At 42.5% G+C, this 21,525-nt stretch overlaps 1 protein-coding gene across 1 annotated transcript in view; it reads left to right on the forward strand.

Moving 5' to 3' along the window:
* Nucleotides 1–3,046: 3,046 nt before the first annotated feature.
* CHSY3 (chondroitin sulfate synthase 3) overlaps nt 3,047–21,525 on the forward strand; it is a 167,848-nt gene continuing 149,369 nt past the window's right edge. The window contains exons 1-2 of the mRNA XM_063321147.1: nt 3,047–4,007; nt 5,670–5,953. Coding sequence (XP_063177217.1) covers nt 3,296–4,007; nt 5,670–5,953 — 996 coding nt within the window. The 5' untranslated portion in view covers nt 3,047–3,295. The remainder of the gene's footprint in view (nt 4,008–5,669; nt 5,954–21,525) is intronic.

Genomic DNA, 21,525 nt, shown 5'->3' on the forward strand with positions numbered 1-21,525 from the left:
TAAAAAGTTTGGGACAAAACATTTCTATTCCTCTCTGACACTGCAGACATGTTGACCACCCCTTCAGTCCGGGGCTTTGTGACTGTTGAAGACAAAATGGCTGGGTTCTGTGTGGCCCGAATGACTTTCAAAAAAGTAAAGTGAGAGTGTGAAGTTGATATCCAGCCATTTGAACGCCGGCTTCTGCTGGGATCATTGTGTAAGAAAGACTGGCCGCTTCTCCTAGAGCTCAAAAAATATTATTTTCATTCTAAAGTATTACCAAGGACAAGGGTACCCCTATGTTTCTGCTGTTCCTTTGTCAAAGGCCATGTGTTGATCAGAGGCTGTAAAACTACAGGGGTGAAATAGGAGATTGCATTTTCCACCTGTTTAACCAGAGGAAACTCCAAAATGTTAAGAGTCTCCCCAGAGACTCTAATTTAATATCCTCAGAGATTCTAATATAATTAGAAACACACGGTAAAGTAGACAGAAGGCAGATTTTCTAATTTCCAATCCAATTTTTGTTACAAAATTATCTTTCAAGTGTTTGAAGCTGTTGCCTGGCCCTGTCCTCTCCCATTCCCTCCAAACACATTCAGTGTGACATTGCTGTAATATTATTATCAAATGCGTTATAACATGTAAAAAGCTATGTAGACATGAACTCAGGATATCCAGGTTAACAAGTTATTATATCAAGTACTTATTTTAACTGGAAAGGCATTCTGGGTTTCACTCCTTTACCAAATACAGATAGAGGACTGTTACTATTAACCACTAGGTGCCACCGTTGCTCCTAGAGAAGCAGTTCAGTGTGCGTCTTGGTCTGTCCATAAATACCCACAAACCTTCAACAGATTTCCCCACGGTATATGGAAATACTGGTATAGCATTGAACTAAAAATATAAGTGCAGGTACACACCTGCAATATTTCTGCTCCAAATATCCTTATATACTCAATTCCTTTATAAACTAGCTTGATAACACACTATACCTTAAGGTCCATTTTCATCTCAGTGTGTAAAAGGCTTTATGGTCACCTCTCACAGCTCCACCTGCTCTTTTTTTGACAAAAATAAGCCGCTGTCAGACCTGAGGAGTCAGCCTAGCTGACACTGACTGCAGTCATTCCGGTGTATGCAAAAGCAATCGCAGTAGCTTAGCATCATGCATTGTACCTCTGCAACCCCATAGCAGTAAATTGTCTGAAAATTTGGGACACTGTGATGATCAGGCTGTGTGGGCATAAAGGAGCCCTTACTACTGGAGGTCATACTGCACGTGACTTGCTGGGACCCAGCAACCCCTGATTATCTGTGGGGAGCTGGAGGGAAGGGTGTGGGAGCTAGTATTTTTAAGTGGAAGGCTCATACTGAAAGCTGAGCCTCTCATAATACTAATAATCCCTAATGCCATGGTAAGAGATTTATGAAGGACAGCTTTCCCCCTTAGCTTGTTGCCTGTTAGTAGCTCAGTGAAGACAGACACAGATCTTCCACCCTGTTGCTCACAGGACATCTTAGATGGTATTTATGCGCCCAGACATGTTGCTTGAGCTGTTTTTACTAGTGACAGCAAGTGAATACCCATATGTGCCTGCTACCTAGTGCCTTGCTGCTTGGCAATATAAATGCTCTGCTCCAGCCTGTGTGTACACACAGAGGAAATGAATGATGGGTTGCTTTGGAAAGGATGCTCAGCCCTGGGGATGCTTGAGGGTATGTTTCCTGAGCCTGATGCTCACACATCTCAAAACCACAAAGAGAACACAGCCTGCTCACTGCATACGGCAGAGGCACAAGGAAAAACCAAACATTACTTCAATAAGTGACCTCTTCATAGCTAGAGACCATGCAGAGCAGGCTTTTTTCTTCGTTAGGTGAGTGAAGTAATTTCTGTCTCTTCAGAAAAAGGCTTGAAATTTTTCTCTCACGACTGTTCCATCACTTTTGCCAGCAACACGCAATACCAGCTTCCATACTCCTTGTCCGTGCGCCTGACAATTGATAAAGTCATGTGAAGTGACAGACAATCCCATAGAATTAACTACAAAAATGGGTGGTTTTGCTGTCAAACAAGTAAACATATGCTACTGGAGCTTCAGTAACTGGTATGTATTTCAGTGAAATAACAAATGGAAGTGAGGAACAATTTATGGCTTTTGCTGGAGATGAGCATTTTGGACAATGAAATTAGGGATGCATCTCTCTCTCTCCCCCTCTCTCTCTATATATATATGGGGGATATGAGGGAAGCCTTAAATTCCAGAATTAAAGCTGTCTCTTCAGGCACAGTGGCCTGGACATTCGATGCCTGTTGTCAGTCATTCTGGGGTGTGGACAGTGAAGTCACTCTGAGATCGGGAGGATGAGGAGGCAATGCCCCAGCATCTTTGAGCTCGTGATACTACTACTAATAATATACTCGGGGCTGTGTGAATCCACGCTGCAGGAAAATACATGGTCAGGGAGGGCTACAGTTCTTGGCTGGAAAGTTGTTAACTGTTTGGGGCGGGGGAGCAGAGGGTACAGCAGGGGCAGAGGAGACGGCTTCCCTCCTCCTGAAACTATACCCCTGACCTGCCTCTCCATGACAACCCTTTGGATAAGAAACCAGGGCAGGACTGTTCTACCCTGCATCCCGTGGCTGGCCCCGGGCGATGGGAAGCTGCGGCCGCAGATGAGACCCTGGCCTCCCCCGACGCGGCGGCAGGAGCGGGGCGCGCCGACGCGCGGCCGGGACCAAGCGGCGTGGCCGGGCGATTCCGGTCCCGGCGGGTGGAGCGGGGGGCCGGAGGGCGGCGGGGCCGGCCTGGGTGGCGAGACCGCGGCGCGGGGGAGCCGCAAGCGGCATCTAAAAAAATCGTTTCCTTCCGGAGCGGCGGCGGCGGCCGCCACTTGCCCGGCGCGGCTCGGGCACCGGCGGCGCCCACCGGGGTGAGGCGCTCGGAAGCCGCGGAGGAAGCCGGCTGGGCGGCGAGCGCGTAGTGGGGGACGCCGCCGCCGCCGCGTGGAGGAGTCTGAGCGGTGGGAGGGGAGGGGCGGGGAGGGACCAGCCGCCGCGGCGACAAGGTGCCAGCAGAGCGGAGGGGCCGCCGCTAGTGCTCCGCCGTCCTCGCCGCCGCCCTCCCGCCCGGAGAAGTTTGACTCGGGTGCAGCGCAGCCGCCCGGGCCGCCGCGGCGGGGCGGGGAGCCGCGGCGGGAGTCGCCTTGCCCGGGGCCGCTGCGGGACGGGGGTCGCCTCCATCGGCAGGCGGCGGGGGGACGCCGGTGGCGGTAGCGGCGCTCCGGGAGCCGCCCCGCCCGCGCCATGGCAGCGCGGTCCCGGAGACCCTGGCTGAGCGTGGTGCTGGGGCTGGTGCTGGGCTTCACCGCCGCCTCCTGGCTCATCGCCCCCAAAGTGGTCGAGCTGAGCGAGAAGAAGAGGCACGGCGCCAGCCTCTGCTCCTACTACGGCCGCTCAGCCGGGCCGGGGGCGGCCGGGGGCGCGGCGGCGCCTGGCGGACAGCAGGCGCCGCCGGAGGCAGCGGCGGCGCTGGGAGGCACGAGTTTCAGGAGCAGCCCCTGGGAGCTGCCGGCGGCGGCGGAGGGCACGGTTTCCAGCCCCGCCGCCGGCGGGGAAGGGGAGCCGGAGGAGGAGGAGGAAGGTGGCGAGAAGCGGAACGGCCGGCCCGGCGGCAGCCGCAACGGGAGCGGGGACTGGGGAGGGGGCCCGGGATGCGACAAGCCCCGCAACTTCCTCTACGTGGGGGTAATGACGGCCCAGAAGTACCTGGGCAGCCGGGCGGTGGCCGCGCAGCGGACGTGGGCGTCCTCGGTGCCGGGCCGCGTGGAGTTCTTCTCCAGCCAGGGCTCCGCCGCTCCCCCCGGGCTGCCCCCGCTGCCCGTCGTCGCCCTGCCCGGCGTGGACGACTCCTACCCGCCGCAGAAGAAGTCCTTCATGATGATCAAATACATGTACGACCACTACCTGGACAAGTACGAGTGGTTCATGCGGGCGGACGACGACGTCTACATTAAAGGTGATCGGGGCGCGCCCCTCCGGCGGGAGGGAAGGGAGCAGGGCCTGGGGGCCCGGCGGGGTCCCACGGGGGGATGGGAGGGGGACTCGGTTGCCGCCCGCGGATAAAGCGCAAGGAGTACTACGACCCACCCCCGCCCCGGCGGCGTTTGCTCCCAGCCCCCGAGGGCGGGGAGTGGGGCGTCGTCCCGGCACCGAGGTCCCGATGGGAACCCCGAGGTGCCCCCGCGGGGCCTGACCGGGCGGCCCCTGGGGACGCGGCGGCGCCGGGGCGCGTTGGCGGGCTGAGGCGGCGGCTGGACCGCGGTGAGCGGTCCCTGCGTGGGCGTGGGATCCCGGTGCCGCGGCCCCGGCGCTCGGCTGCGCAGCCCAAGTGTGTCAGTCCCGCCTCGCCCCTGCGCAGGCGGCGGGGAGCGCTGCCGGCTGCCTCCCGCTCCGTCCGAGCAGCCCCCGCCGCGGCTGCGGCTCAGCCCGGGGGCTTCGGCTCGGCACTCCGCAGGAACGATGGTTTCAGCGCTAGGAAAAGTTCTCCGCTGGCTCACTGACACTTTGGCTGAGCAAACGCAGCCTCTGCAGGCTAGTTGTAAAGCTGGTGCTCTCGTGTGCGGCGTGTGTCTCTGAAAAGCGCCGTCCGCCTTTCCGGGCGAGTTTGATGGCACCATTAGAAAACGATGCTCTGCAACCCACTTCCTTTTGGGCTGTGCTTGTTGCTGCTATTATTCGTGCAGTGTCCTGCTTTTGGGAAAGAAAGAGAAGCTGAAGTTGTTAAGTGTAAGCCTCGGTTGTGAGCGTGGTTGCTTACAGTGTTGAAAAGAGGTAGCTTTCGTGTTACCTCAACTTTCAGGTAACTGTATGCTTTCCGATTTGTCACTTGATTTTGTTTGAGTGGTTTAATGGGCTGCCTGCTTCTCAGCTGTCATTCGTCTGTGAAATAGTCACACATGCACACGTGTAGATAAGTATATATGTTTGGTTGCAGACATATATATGGCAGTAAAAGTTATCACCATTTTCTTCGGGCTCACTTTGGACTTGTAAAGAACCTGTGCTTAATTGGATCTGAGTTAAACATATACAGAAACTTTATTTCAAGTAAACATGAAATCATAATTTCTTAAAAGAAATAGGTAAGGGAAGGATAACTGTGTAGACATTGTAGCACTGGAAATACTTTGGAAGGAGCCTGAGTTTTACCTTGTTCTGGCAATTACTCTGTAATCAAACATAATTATCTTGGTTAATCTAGGTTTGCTCTGATCTTCTCAAAAATTAATCCTATTAAAATAATACCTGGCATTTCCCCTTTCCTTCCTCCGCAGCCTGGAACTACATAGGCAAATTGTCCTGCTTTAGAGAGAGTTTTGCACCTGTAAGGGAGTACTTTCCATCAGTGTTGGTTGAACATAACAAGGTTTGCTGGTAAAATTAAGTTTTGATCATGTTCTGGGTTTTGGCTGAATGAAAATGTCATTGTAATGTTAATTAATTAAAAAAAAAGAAGTCTGTTAAAGGTAAACTCCCAAGGAGTTTTTCAGTTAGGTATAGGGTACTGCTTTGGAAGTGATTTCTTGTGACAGCCTCAGGTGCCTGTTAAAGAAGTACAGGAAAGGAGATGACTGGCAGACTAGGCAGAGAAATAACAGTAATCTTTTCTCCTTTGCAGGTGAAAAATTGGAGGAGTTTCTTCGCTCTCTGAACAGCAGTAAACCTCTGTATTTGGGACAGACTGGTCTGGGTAATATTGAAGAACTCGGAAAACTTGGTCTGGAGCCTGGAGAGAATTTCTGCATGGGAGGACCGGGAATGATCTTCAGCCGGGAGGTTCTCAGGAGGATGGTGCCACATATAGGTGAATGCCTTCGAGAAATGTACACCACTCATGAGGATGTGGAGGTGGGCAGGTGTGTCCGAAGGTTTGGAGGAACACAGTGTGTGTGGTCATATGAGGTAAGTGACAGTGTAAATTGCAGTGTGCTGTTTGTTCACAGAGTTTTACACTTTGCAAATTAAGTAGCTGTATCCACAATCTCTTTGCACCATAATTATGTTTTAGTGCATACATCAGAATGTAAACTGCATACTGTAAGGAAGAAAGAGAGGAAAACATTCACAGCATGGTGCTGCAAGCATGTTTATTTCTACTTGTGTCTTTCAGTTTGCATCGGTGACAATTACTGCAGCCATGTTGCGAGTATTGCTATGCAATAAGTTGCTAAGGTATTACCTTGATGATTTTTACATATAATTCTTGACAGGATACTGCAGTATTTGATGTATGCTTTTCAGGTTGGATCTTTTTAGGAACTTGTTTCAGATAAGCGTGCGGTGTATCTCTTTGTTCTGCATCACAGGTTCTTAAAATATGTTGTGGTATTTGAAGAAGCATTGTCTGTATTTTCTTAATTACTCAGACATATTTTAATGGAGTTCCTTACTGGCAAAAGCAGAAATGGGGGGTTGTTTTTTTCTTTTTTTTTTTTTTCTTGTACAGAAATGAAATTTGTTACATTGCCTGTGTCTATGATACACTTTTAACAGTGTTTTTCTTAGTGTAAAAGAATGTTAAAATGTATTAAGGGCACACACAGTGTAACAAACCTTCCTATTTTGCAGTCATTTTAGGAGCAAATTACTTAATTCTGTAGTAGCATTTTTCTAAAGTAAAAAGATGTGTTGCAGTACACAAAAAGTTTGTTTGCAACACCATAACTAAAATTCAGGCCAATTTTTCTGGAGATATTGTGGTTAGTGGCAAGAGTATCTTTGTACATAAAAACAGACTAAGCGTGCAACCACCTAAAAGGGTAAAGGGTGATAGGTAATATGATGAGTAAGATTTTAGTTATTTTGACCAGTTCTTTAATATTAATATATGCCTGCCCTTGTAGCACTCCCTCCTTAAGTGGGAAAAATCTTTTAAATGGGCCACTGAAAGAGGTGATGTGTTATTAATGACAAAAAGACAGGAAAAATATTAATTTTGTGGATAAGTGTTTTTCTGAATGGCCTGGGAAAAGGCTGCCATTTTAAAAATGGGTTTAGTAGGCTACAGTGCATGTAAACAGGTGAACAAAAGTAAATTTTGTCTAGTTAATACTAACTAGGTAGAAATCTTAGAGGTGGAAATCCTATCCTTTACTTGCCAATAGAAATGTGGTTTTAGAGACCATTTCAATAAATGTTGTAAATGTAAAATAATACACCCGTTGCACTGGTAGAGCAGTGAAGGGATTTATAATGCAGATGGATATCAATGTAGGACTAGTGGTTCTTATTCAGACTTCCAAACCGAGCGCTACATTGGCAGCTTAATCTTACACTCTGATGTGTTTAGGTTGTGTCTGTACAAGGTCATTTTCAAATCCTTATGGGTCTGTGATGCCTGCTGGTCTGTATCAGATAGTAGAATTACGATTCTGCCTTTACAGTTATATCTTGGAAGGGGTTTTGTTTTTCTGGTTTATCTTCTTGGGAAGCAATCTGGGGAAGGGAAGAAGACTGGTAATAGAGAACTTATCACTATGGTTATAATTTATTTTGATGACTAATGTCAGGAAATTTTGGCTCCGGACACTAAGCCTAAGTAAGATAGAGCAAAAAAATATGTTTAACTTCCTTCAGTTTTGGAAACTGAGCTATATGACTGCCCAGAAGCTCAGCTTTTCATGGTAGGATTGGGGCCTGGAAGCAGAAACTTTTTGGAAAAAATGTGTGTCTTTATGGGATCTGGAATAGAGCATTGCCAGTCTTGACTGTCAGTTGCTCTTGAAGGCCCTAGGCCTAATTCATAAGGGATGGAAAAAGAAAAATATTAGTTAGACATTGCAATAGCAGCTACTCATTTCTGACCAGTATTTCCATCTGTTAGAAGAATCTTTGACTCTGTTGCTGGTACAGGAGATGCTCCAGAAGATGCAGATCATTAAGACAAAGCTGCTTAGGATGCTATCCCAGCGTTAAATCTGTATGGAAGGGAAGGAGCGAAGGAGGGTGTGTGGAGAGAGAGAAGTTGCATTCATGCTGTGGTGTAGTTTGTGCTGTGTAGCTGGTTGTTTCAAGCAGTCTGATACTGCACCTGGACAGTACCTCGTGTGTTGCAGGTTGGTAAATCAGGCGGTGACAAAGGTGGCTTTTTTACTAGGACACTGGAACTTTTGCTGTGTGCTTTTTCATCCCTGCCTTAGATCAGCAACACTCTTTGTGTGCTAGAAAGGTAATTATTGCCTCAGATACATGTGTGCAAAACCTAAGATTGGGGCCAGGACTTTCTGCATAGCCAGCTGCACTTTTGTTCCAAAGTCCTCTTGTTGTATATAAGCATTAAACTGAGTCCTGTTGCGCTGCAAGATTTTTATGAACTTCACTGCTTTTGGGAAGATGCATGACTTATTTAGTATGTGTTGCTGAAAACTAATGTAAACTGAAACCCATTCCATTAGAATTCATAGAAGCAGAAAAGCTCCAGAAGAGTTGAATCAGTGTTGCATCATTTTTTACTAGATTTCTTTTCTAAGAACTGGAACGGGAAGTTTCTTTTTGGTGAGGATGAAAGAAATCAAAGAGATCAAGAGAAAGCCTGAAATGCTTGATCTTTGCTGTGTGGCTCAACTGGTGTAGGTAAGACTGGCTGCCTGTCAGGTTTTATTCTGCTACCATTTATTCTGCTAGTAAGCTGTGCTGGTTTATATGTGTACTATGCTTACTGGCAGGGAGAGGGTTACAACTTAGATTTTTTTTTTTATTTTATTTTTTTTTTCCTTAATGAATAAGAAAAGAAGAGGTGTACAAGCCTGCAATGAGCCACTCTTACTCTTGGGGCTTTCTAGAGTTTAATTCTTGTTCTGCCAGATTTGAAGTCAGAGACGAAGGCTGGGTCTCCCACATACCAAATGACTTATGGCTAAGGTGATTAGTCTGTCTCTGCTGATGGAGCTCCTCCACTCTAAATAGAGAATTAGTCATCAGATTGCTGAGTGAGTCTAATAACAGGGTCTTTAGGGCACTTGCGCAGAATGGAGGAGACGAAAACCCGCCCTCGGGCTGCAATTTGTCAGTTGCTCTAAGCCGACACAAATACGGGCTTTCACTGAAGCGTGGTTGCTCCTTTTGGTTGCTGTTCTGTTATGCAGGACTTGTGCAGCCCTGTGGTGAGCTGAAGCAGGGAAGGGCATGAGACACTTGAAACCTGAACCTGACCAAAAGTGTTTCCTTCATCTGAATCAGTTCTCATGGCAAAGCTTTGCTGAGCATGAGCATCAGAAGAAAAAGGTGGTGATGTTCAGCGAGGAATGAAGGGGCAGGAGGATGTCAAACTGCTCTTCTTGGCAGCAGCTGACATTCAGATTGGCTGGAAGCAACAGTTGAACTGCAGCCTAGATCTAGTACATTTCCTTGCCACATGAGGAAGTATCTGCTAGAAGCGTTATATTTCGGATGGATCATTTCCTTCCTACAGAAAATCCACCAGTGTTCTGATATATTTGTCAACTGTATCTTAATTTATGCTCTGGTTTTGATGAGGCTGTAATGATTAAGGTGTGATAAACTTGACAAATTTGTCTAAAATGTCACTGCAAAAAACCTTTTTTTTTTTTTTTTTTTTGTTAGGAGTTAGCAACTTCTGCTTCCCCAAATCGGTAAGAGTAGAGATTAAAAAGAGCCTTTTTGCTTTTATGCTTTCAGAATCTGTATTTTAAGCTAGCATTCTCTTTTCCACTAATTTTGAAGCCTTGAAATGTTTTTCTTTAAATGAATGAAGAGATTAGCTTGATTTTAGTGACTCATGCTTGTTTTATTCTTTGGAAACAAAAACATAGTTAAAAAACAGAGATGATGTATTTTTCTGCACTTTGCTGTTTAGGAGGGACTTGACTACAGAGGGCCATTTGGAAAAAAGGGCTGACTGCTTTATTGCATGCCCCCCTCTCCCCCTTTTTTTTAAAATTATGTTTGTGATTTCAGAATACTATTTTGTAATTTGTAACCTAAGTTTATAACAGATCAAATAGTGTTGTTCCACAAAAAGACAAAATAAAATGCAACTCAAGAATTAAATGGCTATAACAATTCAAGCAGAAATCAACCATTGTCATTGAATACTGACTGTCAGGTTTTTCTTCAGAAAATTAAAAATTACAAATGCAGCATAAAAAGATTTAAAGACCAATCATCAGTGTATTTGCAACATTTATTCTAATGCTAAATTTGTAAGGCTTTTCTTTTTGTAGCCTTTTTTTCCCTTTCTGTGTGAGAAAATATCATAGAATCATAGACTATTTCAAGTTAGAAGGGACCTATAAATATCATCAAGTCCAGCGCCTGCTATGTTAATTTTAAAATTAAAAACTACATTTATACAAAACACCCCATATACTTTTGATCTTTCGATAGTGTGTATATTGATATTGAACGAAAATATTGTACTTTGTACAAGCGGTCCACATTAAAGATTGTATCTGTTTTTCCATTGGTTTTTTCCTTTTACAAAGTTCTGTGACAATCATAATATCCTATTTGTTGTTGATTCCCAGTAGTTACAGTAAATATTACAGTAAATATCCTGGGAAAATGCCTACTTGGATCAAACTACACTCTCAAAAAGTTTCCCTTTGCAGTGCACTGGTATTGTGACTGTCTCCTGAGATGCTGCAACCTTTGTAAGCCATCTTCTGGCTTCCTGTAAAAATACTTTATCTTTTCCTTTATGATGCCAGTTTTTCTTTCTGAAGTGTTTTAATTTTTCATTGGAGGCTATGCCTCTCTCTTTGGTGAAGATGTTGGTGGATCACAACTTAGCTTTGAGTTGAACACTACACCAAACAGAAGCATTAGAGGTGTATTTGCCTTTGATCATGAGAAGATGATATTTTGCTTTTTCAGGTACTGGAATCATCAGTTTTGAAGCAGCAGTTCTCACCCCCACTTAAGCTGTTGGTTTTGGGCAGCTTCATTAGGTAGTTACGTAAATGCAGCCATCATTTTAAAAAAGCATAAAGCGAGCTATCAGTGACCCTAAAATAGAAATGTATGGAAAAGTGGATAATTAAGACTGTAGCAGAGGGCTCTGAGGGTATATGGTGAGGAACAAGACGATCACAGAGGCCTCAGAACTGTTTGCATAAATGGCCAATTACTGATATAGGGTTGTGTATGCACTCTCTTAACTATCTGTTATTAATAGCTATCTGATTACAGTAATGTAAAAGGTAGTTATCAAACTTTTTTACTTTATTGTGATTCTTACCTGGCTAGAAGAGTGAGTTATATTTCCATACCATTATAGTATAGTGTTTCTGTGTGTACACAGTACCAAGTAAAATGCAAATCATTAAACGCATATCCTGTTGCAGTAACCACAGTGCTAAAATTTTGTCATTGCTCTTGCCCTGTGTGGCTCTGTCTGGTCCTCATCTGAGCCACCTGCCCCTGTTGTGCTGTGCAGACTCCCTGCTCTTCCTCTGGCTTTGTAAGTAACCTTCTGTCATTCATTTGCTTTTTTACCTGGGGAATTTGGGGGGACTGCCTGAGTGTGCTGCATCCCTTGGGTTCAAATACCATGGGGACTCCCTGTCTTCTTGCCCCTTTTTGATCCTGCAAAATCAACTTGGCTGGGAGTTGAGGAAGTTCATGGTGAGAAAAAGAGTCGTCACTGGTACTTGCATGTTATCGAGGGTCTTAAGCATTTCCCCATGTGTCTCAGCAGGACTGCAAGAGTTGTAGATATCTTTTTTGGGGGTCTTTATTGTGAAGGATTCGGATGGCGTTCCCACAGCTACTGTGGAGGTGCCAGCATACACAAGCCCACAGCAGTGGTCCGGTCTATGATGGCGTCTTAGCTGTGGAGCCAAGAGCTAAGGGTGCTCTTTCTCAGCTTGGTTGAGCGTCGGCTTTTCATAGGTGTCCGGCTTGTTTGCAGATTGTGTGTCCTGTCTTTCATGCTGTACCCTGAGAGGAAATACTGCTAGTGTCTTTTTGGAGCTTGACAGCTGTGTAATTCTGACTCGTGGTGCTGAGATGCCAAGGTGCTGGAGGTCTCTGGATGTGTGTTTTCCTGTCCATGATGTTAAAAAATGTGAATACACATTCCTCTTACTGTGTTTTCTTCTAAGATGGCAGTAGCTATTTATGAGCAGGACTATGTGGTCTAACTAACAGCTTCCTAGTCTATTTTGAGTGTCTGTACTTTCTTAAAGCGAATATTTCAAAAGTTTTCCTCTTTAAGAACAAGCTCTTTTTTGAATTATTGAAGCATCTCACAGACAAGCAAAAGCAAAACATCAGGAGAAATTCTTACATGATTAAAAATGTGTCTTTAGTTCTGCATATGGCTATCCTGAACCATCTCTTAACCTGTACAGAAATTTAAACTAAACATGTTCACCTTTTTTTCTCATGTTTGCTCTCAATTTTTTGAAAGTGCTGTCTCAAGACTTTTGTGCAGTTGGTGTATTGGAGGTGGCGTTTCCATGGAAGTCTAGTGCAGAAGGCTAGCTAGCTACTGAAGTGTGTTTAAAAATAGTATTCGACATGAGACGATGCAATTGTGGCACAGCTGTTGTAAAACTAATCTCATTTAAACCCATCATATCATCACTCTTGACAGTGGCTGTCACATTATACAAGGAATAAGCTTGTTTTTTAAAAAGAGACTTACAGATGAAGAACTTCTCTGCTTTAGAGTCAACAATGGATTTAGTACTTTAAGTGGATCCATGGAAGAAAGCACAATAAAACCCTTATGTTTTTTACTTTTTACCTGGAAATAGTTTTCTGTACTTTACCTTAAAATCAAGTAAACCAAACCACAGGGGAAGCATTAGTTTCTACAGATAGTCTGAGAATTATTCAGGTGTTCTGAAATAAATTTCCCTTTCACGAGTACATATTTGATCATGGTTATTAGTCATACTTTGACGAAGTGATTTGTTAAACTGTCCTGCTTGAGCCTTTTTGAATAGAAAGTGTTTGTTGCAGATTGACAGGTAACTCAAATAGTATAGAGTTGCTCAAAGTGTGTATAGTCTTCTCAAAGACACTGACAATCCACAGGTTTTTTCTTCTTGCTCCCTCCCAACCCCCAGAGCTGATTGGTTTTGTTACTTTTTTTTGAACTATCCTTAGTATCTCTTCTTGTCCAGACTTAGAAAATCTTCCAGAGGTAACTTTTTCCGGACTTTCACTTTCCAACTTCACATCTTTTGATGAGATCAAAAGACACACTTCTACTGAAATAGAAAATGCCCACAAAGAGAGAATCTGGAAGTTGTAAACAAGGAGAATTACAGAAATTATTTGAAATATGTGCTTATTAAGTGTACTTATATCTACCTTGGTATTTCATTAGGTATCAAAAATAAGGTATGTTTCTTTTTTTAGAAGAATAAGGTTTCAGGCGACTCTTCCAGTTCTGTATGTTTCTTGGGAGTTTTCTGCAAGTAGACAAATAGGTATAATGTGTAGCTGGATAATTTTATGTGTTCAGACTAGACTTTATTTATTCTGTGGGTCTCATTACCTAACTGGTTTCCACCTATTTTCAGTTCTTATGTGAGAAGGTATGTATTAAAGTCATTGTATATGCTGCTGTAACATACATGCTCAAATATGCATTTATTTAATTATTTGATTTCTTTATATAACATTAAATATTCAAAGAATGCATACATTAATTTAAAGGGGAGCAAGAACTGCTATGCTTTGAGGAGTTTATTACATCTGACCAGTGCTGGCTAATGATTTAAGTTCAAGATGGATTCACAGGTTGGTTACTCTTTAGAACATATTTGGAACTGGGCAGCAAGTAAATGTGTAGTTGCTTCCTGGCTGCAATGTTTTTGGCTTCCCGGTTGTCACAGTAAGAAAGGATTTTTGGTCTGCTTTATAGAATTCTTTTAAAACATATGTATACTTTAGGAAACAAAGAACACCTTAAACTAGAGGTATGATTTTAGGAAATTCTAGATGAGGATAAGCAGCCTGGTAACTGACACAGGTTTCTTGAATGCAGTTTTATGTATGATTTAGTCTTGAAATGAACCTAGGAAAAGGAAGGCTACCTTTTCTTTTATTTTTTATTTTGTGCTTTTGAGACATATTTTCCACATTAGTTAAAGTTTTAGCTTTAGTAAACCAACCCTTGTGAACATTTAAAAATGAAAAAAAAAAGTCTAAAATAAGTCTCTTCTGGAATGTACTGTTAGAATACTGAAGAATAAAACCTGAGGTACTGACTGGACAGATTGGTTGGTTTGTTTTTTGTTTTGTTTTCTTTTGTTTTGTTTTTAATTTTTTGTTTGTGAAGGTCCTTTTCTAGGTCTTTATTGCAGTCTCTCTAATGTAAAGCTTAAGAACTTAGCTTTCAGCTTGTTTTTCATTTCTCTTTATAGTTATATCTGTGTCCTTCTGTATATACATGTATTTTGGCTTCCATCTTCAATTTAATGTAGCTTTTTGGCTTTCCACTTTTCTTGAAAGCTTTTTCTTTTCATCTACAGACAGACTGTAGCACACCTATTATCATAATAACGTTTTATCATCAAAGGGGACTCTCTTAAGGACCAGCTCTTGTCCTGCCAGAATTGCACAGCTTCCTATTGTTGATCATGATAAAACACAGTGACTTTTTCTGTCACTTTTTATCAGTTTTGGGCAAAATTTTCCAAAGTGCATGAGTGTCAGTTCCAGAAGTCAGAGAATATAACTAGAACAGATTTAGCTGATGACAAAGCTTTTAGGAAAGTGCTTATCTCAGCCAATGAAACAATTTTTTTATGTGCTATTGACATTTTTAATTATTGTTTTAAAATAATTTGTTAGATATAAATCTGTCCCGCTAGAATGAATGAAAGCAGCTGGTAGTATTTTGGATTCTTCTTTTCTTCTACCCTAAATTTTTGTGGATGAAGATATTTTTCTTCGTGTGGTAGGGAGAAATAATTGTGCCTAACTGAGGGTAGCTGACTGTAGTAGGAAACATTGTCAAACAGTAACAAGTATTTTTTCTTAATATTTGTCTGTAGTAACTTTGGGAAATGTAGTATTAGTGTATCCAGGAGGGTCATCTAAGTGTATATATTTCTTCTGTGGCATTTGATGCTTAAGGTTTGCTTACAGTTGTAGCGCATGTTAGTTACGTCTTTGCAAAAACTGATTGTTGTTTGTACCTTCAAGAAGAAATTCTGTATTGGAACTATGCTTTGGGCATTCCTCGGTTCTGGCCATGGTAAATTGGTGCTCACTTCCCTCTTCCAAATCTATTAGCCTTACTTTTTACTGTACTAAATCCAAGAATAAACCTACCTTCAGACTCTCTTCTGAAATTACCATCCACACTGTGCTGTTGGCATGTATACTTGAACGTGACAACTCTGTTCAAAGCAATTCACTACATCTTGGAAGCAAGTTGCCTTTTGGTCTTTCAACTTTATAGTCTGTGATTTGCCATTTTATCTTCTGATGTTGTTCATTGTGAAATTACTGTAAATAAACATGTAAATTATCAGAAACCTCCAAAGGAGCTCAAAGGACTGTCTATGAACACTGGACTTTCTTTTTCAAGTCAGTTACTTGAATCCAAAATTGAACATCTGTGGAAGACAAACATGCAGTATTTTCCAGTTTTGCTCTACAGCCACTGTAGCCAGGACAAATACTGAATGAATACAGGAGTCTACTGGGAGAGTTGATGTTGAAATATGTCAACCGTGTAGCATGGATCTTTTCATGCTATAACTTCATACCTACTTTGGAAAAAATAGAAATCCTCTGTGTACTGTTTATGAATGCTTTAATTCATGAAGAATTGAAGTGGAAGGCTCCAATTAATTGTTTAAGGAACTAAAGCTTGAAGAAGTGCATATGTGTACAAATGCATGTGTAGGTTTGTATGTGTGTGTATATATATATAAATGCTAGGAGAGCATGCCAGTACTTAATGTGAACAGCTTGAGGCAATTTCCTTGAAATATCTGCAATAAAATACATACTTTTAAAAGAGGTTTTTGGATAGGTTGGAAAATATGTTCCCATGAAAAGCAATTTTGCATAAATGCAAGAATTATTTCCAGTGTTAATACTTCTTCAGAGCCTTTCACCTTCAGTAATAAGTAATAAATATATGTGTGTTAAATCTCATGTATACCTATATTCTGTAGGCAGTTTAGATCATGCCTTAATCATGTGTCTTGACATTGGCACCAGTCCTGCAAGTCACACGAAACAAACAACTCAGTCTTTGCAGTGTACAAGCAATCTGCTCCTGCAAGCTCTGGGATCTTTCTTGGAAGAGACATGTCAACTTTTGCAGAACTCAACTTTTGCTAAGTAAATAAATTAATGCAAGTTATAGACCAAAAACTGCCTCTGGAGTCTCCTTGCAGTGACCCATGTAACATGCTGCTACATCTTTATGCATGAAAAAAATCTGTTTTCGGTACCCTTTTGGCATTCAAGTGATGGTAAGAGCCAAAAAACTCTTTGAGGAACCTCTGGGGAGCCCATAGCCCACACAGGTGTTAAAGTTACTGCCCATGATAGATGGTGTGAGCTGAGGTGGAATCAGTCCACCTTCTCTCTTTGCTTTGATCAAGATCCCTATCTTTTTATATCCTTATAGCTGTAATGGGAAACCTGTGGCTTGTAGGAGAGATGCAGCCCTTAATTTTGTCTTAGGCTGCAGCGGCTTTTTTGTGGTTTGCTTTTAGCTAACACAAAACTGTGTGGTGGCAGGAATCTTTACCAAAGGGTTTGGTTAAGTTCAGTCAATCCTCACAAGTTTTTCTCCTCTCCTATCTTACTCCACTTGCTGTCTGTATACAGGGAGAGAACAGTGCTCATTCCTACATCTGATCTCTTTAGCCTACTTTGTGGGAAGTTTTTTCAATTTAAAGTTCAATTAAATGTATGTCACATACTGAATATAGTGACTTACTTCCTGCCATGAAATTGTCTCCTTGCTCAGAACTCACACTCCTTCTGTCCTCTGTCCCTTTCTGTGTCTTTGCCCTTCATGTCCTTTGGCCACCTTGTTTCATTTGCAGTAAAATTTTTGCTCTGGATCGTCTCTGCTTTTGAAGTGACATGAAAGCCTGTAGAACCATAAAAAATTGCTCTGTGTTACTATGGAATGAAACTATTTCAATAAAAGCTACAATCTCTAATAAGAAAAAAACTTGTTAGTGAAATAGATGTGCAAGTCACTATTAGAGGAATGATGTGGGCTGTCAAAGTTTCATTGGTGGTTTGAACATATCTAGAAAGGGGAGATGTCATTTTTGGTGCATGAAGCATGAATAACTTTTGTAGGTTATTGAGGAGGAAGTACAGTTTTTCTAGTAATTTTTGAATTTTTTTTTTTCCTGAACTCACAGAGAAGTAACGCTACTTTCCTCTGCTTGCTTAAATCAAGAAATACATGCATAGACACTTCTCAACTACATTCTCTTTATCAAATGTCTGGTTGAAAAGGCTTTTTTTTAATCAATATGCACATTTCCCTAAGAATACAGCTTCTATAGCCTTATGTTTCCAGAGAAAGTCTTACAGTTTTTTTTCAAAGGTTGTTTAGTTTTTGCTGTTGTAGGAAGGTGACACCTGGGATGTAATTCTCTGAGGTTGGGTGGGGAACAGGTTATTGCTGTGTTGATCTGTGGTGCCGTCCATCCTGGAATGGAAGAATATGAGTCAACAGGTTTGCGTTTCTCACACCATGATGCAGGCATTGACAATAGCACTCTTCCTTCTTCCTTCTGTGTTACCTTGTAGTGCTGAGGAGCTGAGTGCCGTTGCCTGAAGTTGTGCTTTGACACCAGACATATCTTAAGACAAAACTCATTTTTTGGGGGGCTTTCTGTACACCTTTGTTTCTTGGGTATTTTTTTAATAGTAGTTTATCTTCAGTACAATTGTTCTCTTGCATAAAGTCATACAAACTACTACTGAAGTCTTGATGCCACATGGTTCATACGCACCTTTTCGGTTCACTCATCAAAAGTTCTTCAGCTATTAAATAGTCATGACACATAGCATTCTTTGCCACTGATTTCCAAAAACTGTAGAATGTGATCACCATGGGACACATGTCTTCAAGGTTTTGCCTAAACTGAGGGAAGAAATAGGTTTTAGAAAGCATTTTTAATGTTTAAGAATTTCATATGCGTTAATACCATAATGTTCTCGAGCTAATGAAATCGCCCAGCAATAAAAATGCTTTCAACACGGTGATGTGTGTTTTCGTAGTTTTTCCTTGAATGCCTGCAGCCATGTTCTGTGTTCTAAATCTTTTGATTTAATCAGTTAAATGTGGTTAGTTCCCAACATTGTTTGTGTGGGAGACTTATGAAAGATTATGTGTGTTTGAAAGAAATTATCTTGGCAATACCTGTTGCAGCTCTCACTTTTCTGAATCCACGCTCAGTGAATGCCTTCAGACTGTAGTGAGGAGTGGAGGTCTTGGAGTAGGGCTTGTTGAGATGCTGCCTCTATAAAAGATATTAAGTTGTGGTCCTCGCAGCTAATGACACAAAGAGATCTCATGTTAACCTATTCTACAGCCTTTGTCTAACTTTTGTTGGTTTATGGTCAGCCTACATAAATCTCTTTGCAAAATGTTACAGTACTGCCATATGTTGTTAGACAGCTCATTATTGTTCATTTTTTTAGCTAGGTGAATTCTTGCCCTGTAGAAGAGTTGAGCTTCTTGAACTTCTATGAAATACAAGTGATTATAAAATCTTTTTTTGTTTAAATAGTTTATAGCCTTCATGCAGGTGACTTGTCTTTCACTATGGGTGTGCTCAGTGAGCAGTTTAAGCAATCGATGGTACGCAAAGCTGGACGGGTAGTTTGGATTGTGAACTGCTAGTTCATGCCATTGGGTTGGCTGCAGAGTTTCTATAACAGTATTGTAAATTGTTCCTGAAATGAAGTTACAGAAAAAAATACATAAACCTTTATTTTAAAGCTATCTTTTAAAGGATATACTCTCTCAAGGGATAAACAAACCCAATTAGTTGCCTTTGAATAAAGATCATATAAGTTAATATAAACAAATGTATGTATATATGCATAAATGAGGTCTTCCTGAGAAAATATTGAATAAAGAATATTTAAAGTCAACTTTTCGGCTAAAACCTATGTGGTATATAACGGAATAATTATCTTTTTTACCAAACGGGTAGGTTTAGAAATAGTCATTAAACTGGCAGACATTGTCATTTGGATGATTTAGAAGCTTGTACAGGATTATGGTCTTCAGACCAAAAACTGTCTCTGCATGTGTTTTTATGTGCAAAGTTATGTGCTAGTAGAGGTTATTCTCTATGCTGCTGAAAAACTGCATTATAGTTAGGATGCAAGGAATGCTGTTGTTTCCAAGGAGTTCACAAGACGAGGCCCTGACCCAGTGGTTCCCAGGCTATGTGGAGCGATATGGGATTTGAACCCAGAATTTTCAAACTCATAGGGCTTTTTTGCTCTCTACTCACTGGATGCTTCTCATCTTGCATCAAGTATTTTTTTTTGTTTTCAGCCAATTTATTCTCTTCCTATGGAAAACTATGATATAAAAAAAAAAAAAGGAGTGGAAAATGTGTTCCTGTTTATTCTGTCAATTTTACTATTTTGCCACATTGGCAGTCTCATTATCAAACTTTCGTCAATTTTTGATTATACGTGGTGATGTTTTGGGACGCTGTGTCTTATTTTTAACCCAGTATGTATCTTATGCTGCATACTGTCCTTTTATGCAGATTTTCAGTTGAAAATGTATAATTTGACTTTAGTTCTATCAAGTTATCTTCAGTAAGCTTACTGCAAAGCAGCTCAGACTTCTTTATTCTGCAGTGTGGAGCAACTTCTGCAAGTGTGAGCTAAAGGTATAATTCTGTCATCTTGTCAAATTGTCAGGTTTTGCAGAATGTGCCCTGTGCAGTACGGAAGTAGAAAAGCAAACGAACTTCAGAACAGCTAAAAATAACAACACTTCTGTCCCAGCACAGTTTACAGACTTGGCAGAGTTTTTAGTAACTTATCTAAAGACAGTAGTTTTATATAGTGAGTAAATTGTGTAGTGTTTTATCTTAATAAGTTTTAGCAATTCTTCTTTGCTTACAGGTAATAAAATGTGATTTCTTTCAAATGTTTGCTAGCCAGATGGTATTAATTTGTCTGTTTTCCCTGACAACACATTTCAAGAGAATTCTACTGAAGGTAGAAATCCAACATGAAAGCAAATGAGGGTAGCATTAGTAAAGCCTATAAGGCAAGGGGAAGCAAATGAATTTTGAACATTTTGATTCTTCTCTTTTGCTATATTCCACAGCGCTTTCATTACCACTGTCATCTATCAAAAAAAAGCTCTTCATGGGGCAGCACATCAGGGGCAGTGCGATGGAGTCCCAGTAAGGGCTCTCAACTTGTTGCCCTAAGGCAAGCCAGGGATGACGCACTGGGACACCCCAAGGGAATCAAGGGGGATTCGCGCAAGAGGGTGATACGGCCAGCCCAGCTGAAATGCCTCTACGCAAATGCACGCAGCTTGGGCAATAAACAGGACAAATTAAAGGCCACTGTGCTGCTGGAAAGCCATGACATAGTGGCCATTACTGAAACTTGGTGGGATGATTCCCATGACTGGAATGTAGGGATAGACAGATACAAGCTCTTTAGGGTAGGAGGGGAGGACGTGTTGCCTTCTACATCAGTGACCAGCTAGAATTGATGGAGCTCCACATGGCGAAGGACGAGGAGCTCATTGAGAGTGTATGGGTTAAGATTAAAGGGAAGGCAGGGGAAGGTGATGTTACAGTAGGGGTCTGCTTCAGGCCACCTGACCAGCAGAGCCAAGCAGATGAGGCCCTCCATAGGCAGATAGAAGTGGCTTCGTGTTCACAGGCCCTGGTCCTCGTGGGGGATTTCAGCCACCCTGACATCTGCTGGAGGGACAACACAGCAAGGCACCAGCAATCCAGGATGTTCCTGGAATGCATAGATGACAACTTCCTCCTCCAAATGGTAGAGGAACCAACAAGAAAAGGTGCTATGCTGGACCTCGTTCTCACCAACAGGGAAGGGCTGGTGACCAACGTGAGGCAGAGGGATAACCTTGTCTGCAGTGACCACAAAGCAAAGAATTTAAGATCCTCAGGGCAACTAGAAGGATATATTCCAAGTTTACGACCCTGGACTTCAGGCACACAGACTTTGATCGCTTCAGGGATCTGCTGGCCAAAGTGCCGTGGGACAAAGCTCTAGAGGGAAGGGGGGCCCAGGACAGCTGGTCAGTATTCAAGGATCACCTTCTCTGTGTCCAGGAGCAAACTATACCGACAAAGAGGAAGGCAGAAAAGAATGCTAGGAGACCTGCCTGGATTAACAAGGAGCTCCTGGACACACTGTCACACAAAAAGAAACTTTATAAGGAGTGGAAGAAAGGACAGCTAGAATGGGGGGCACATAAGGAAGCTGTCTGAACAGCAAGAGACCTGGTGAGAAAAGCTAAAAGCTCAGTTAGAATTAAATCT

This window comes from Chroicocephalus ridibundus, chromosome Z, assembly GCF_963924245.1.
Source record: "Chroicocephalus ridibundus chromosome Z, bChrRid1.1, whole genome shotgun sequence".
Lineage (NCBI taxonomy): Eukaryota > Metazoa > Chordata > Aves > Charadriiformes > Laridae > Chroicocephalus > Chroicocephalus ridibundus.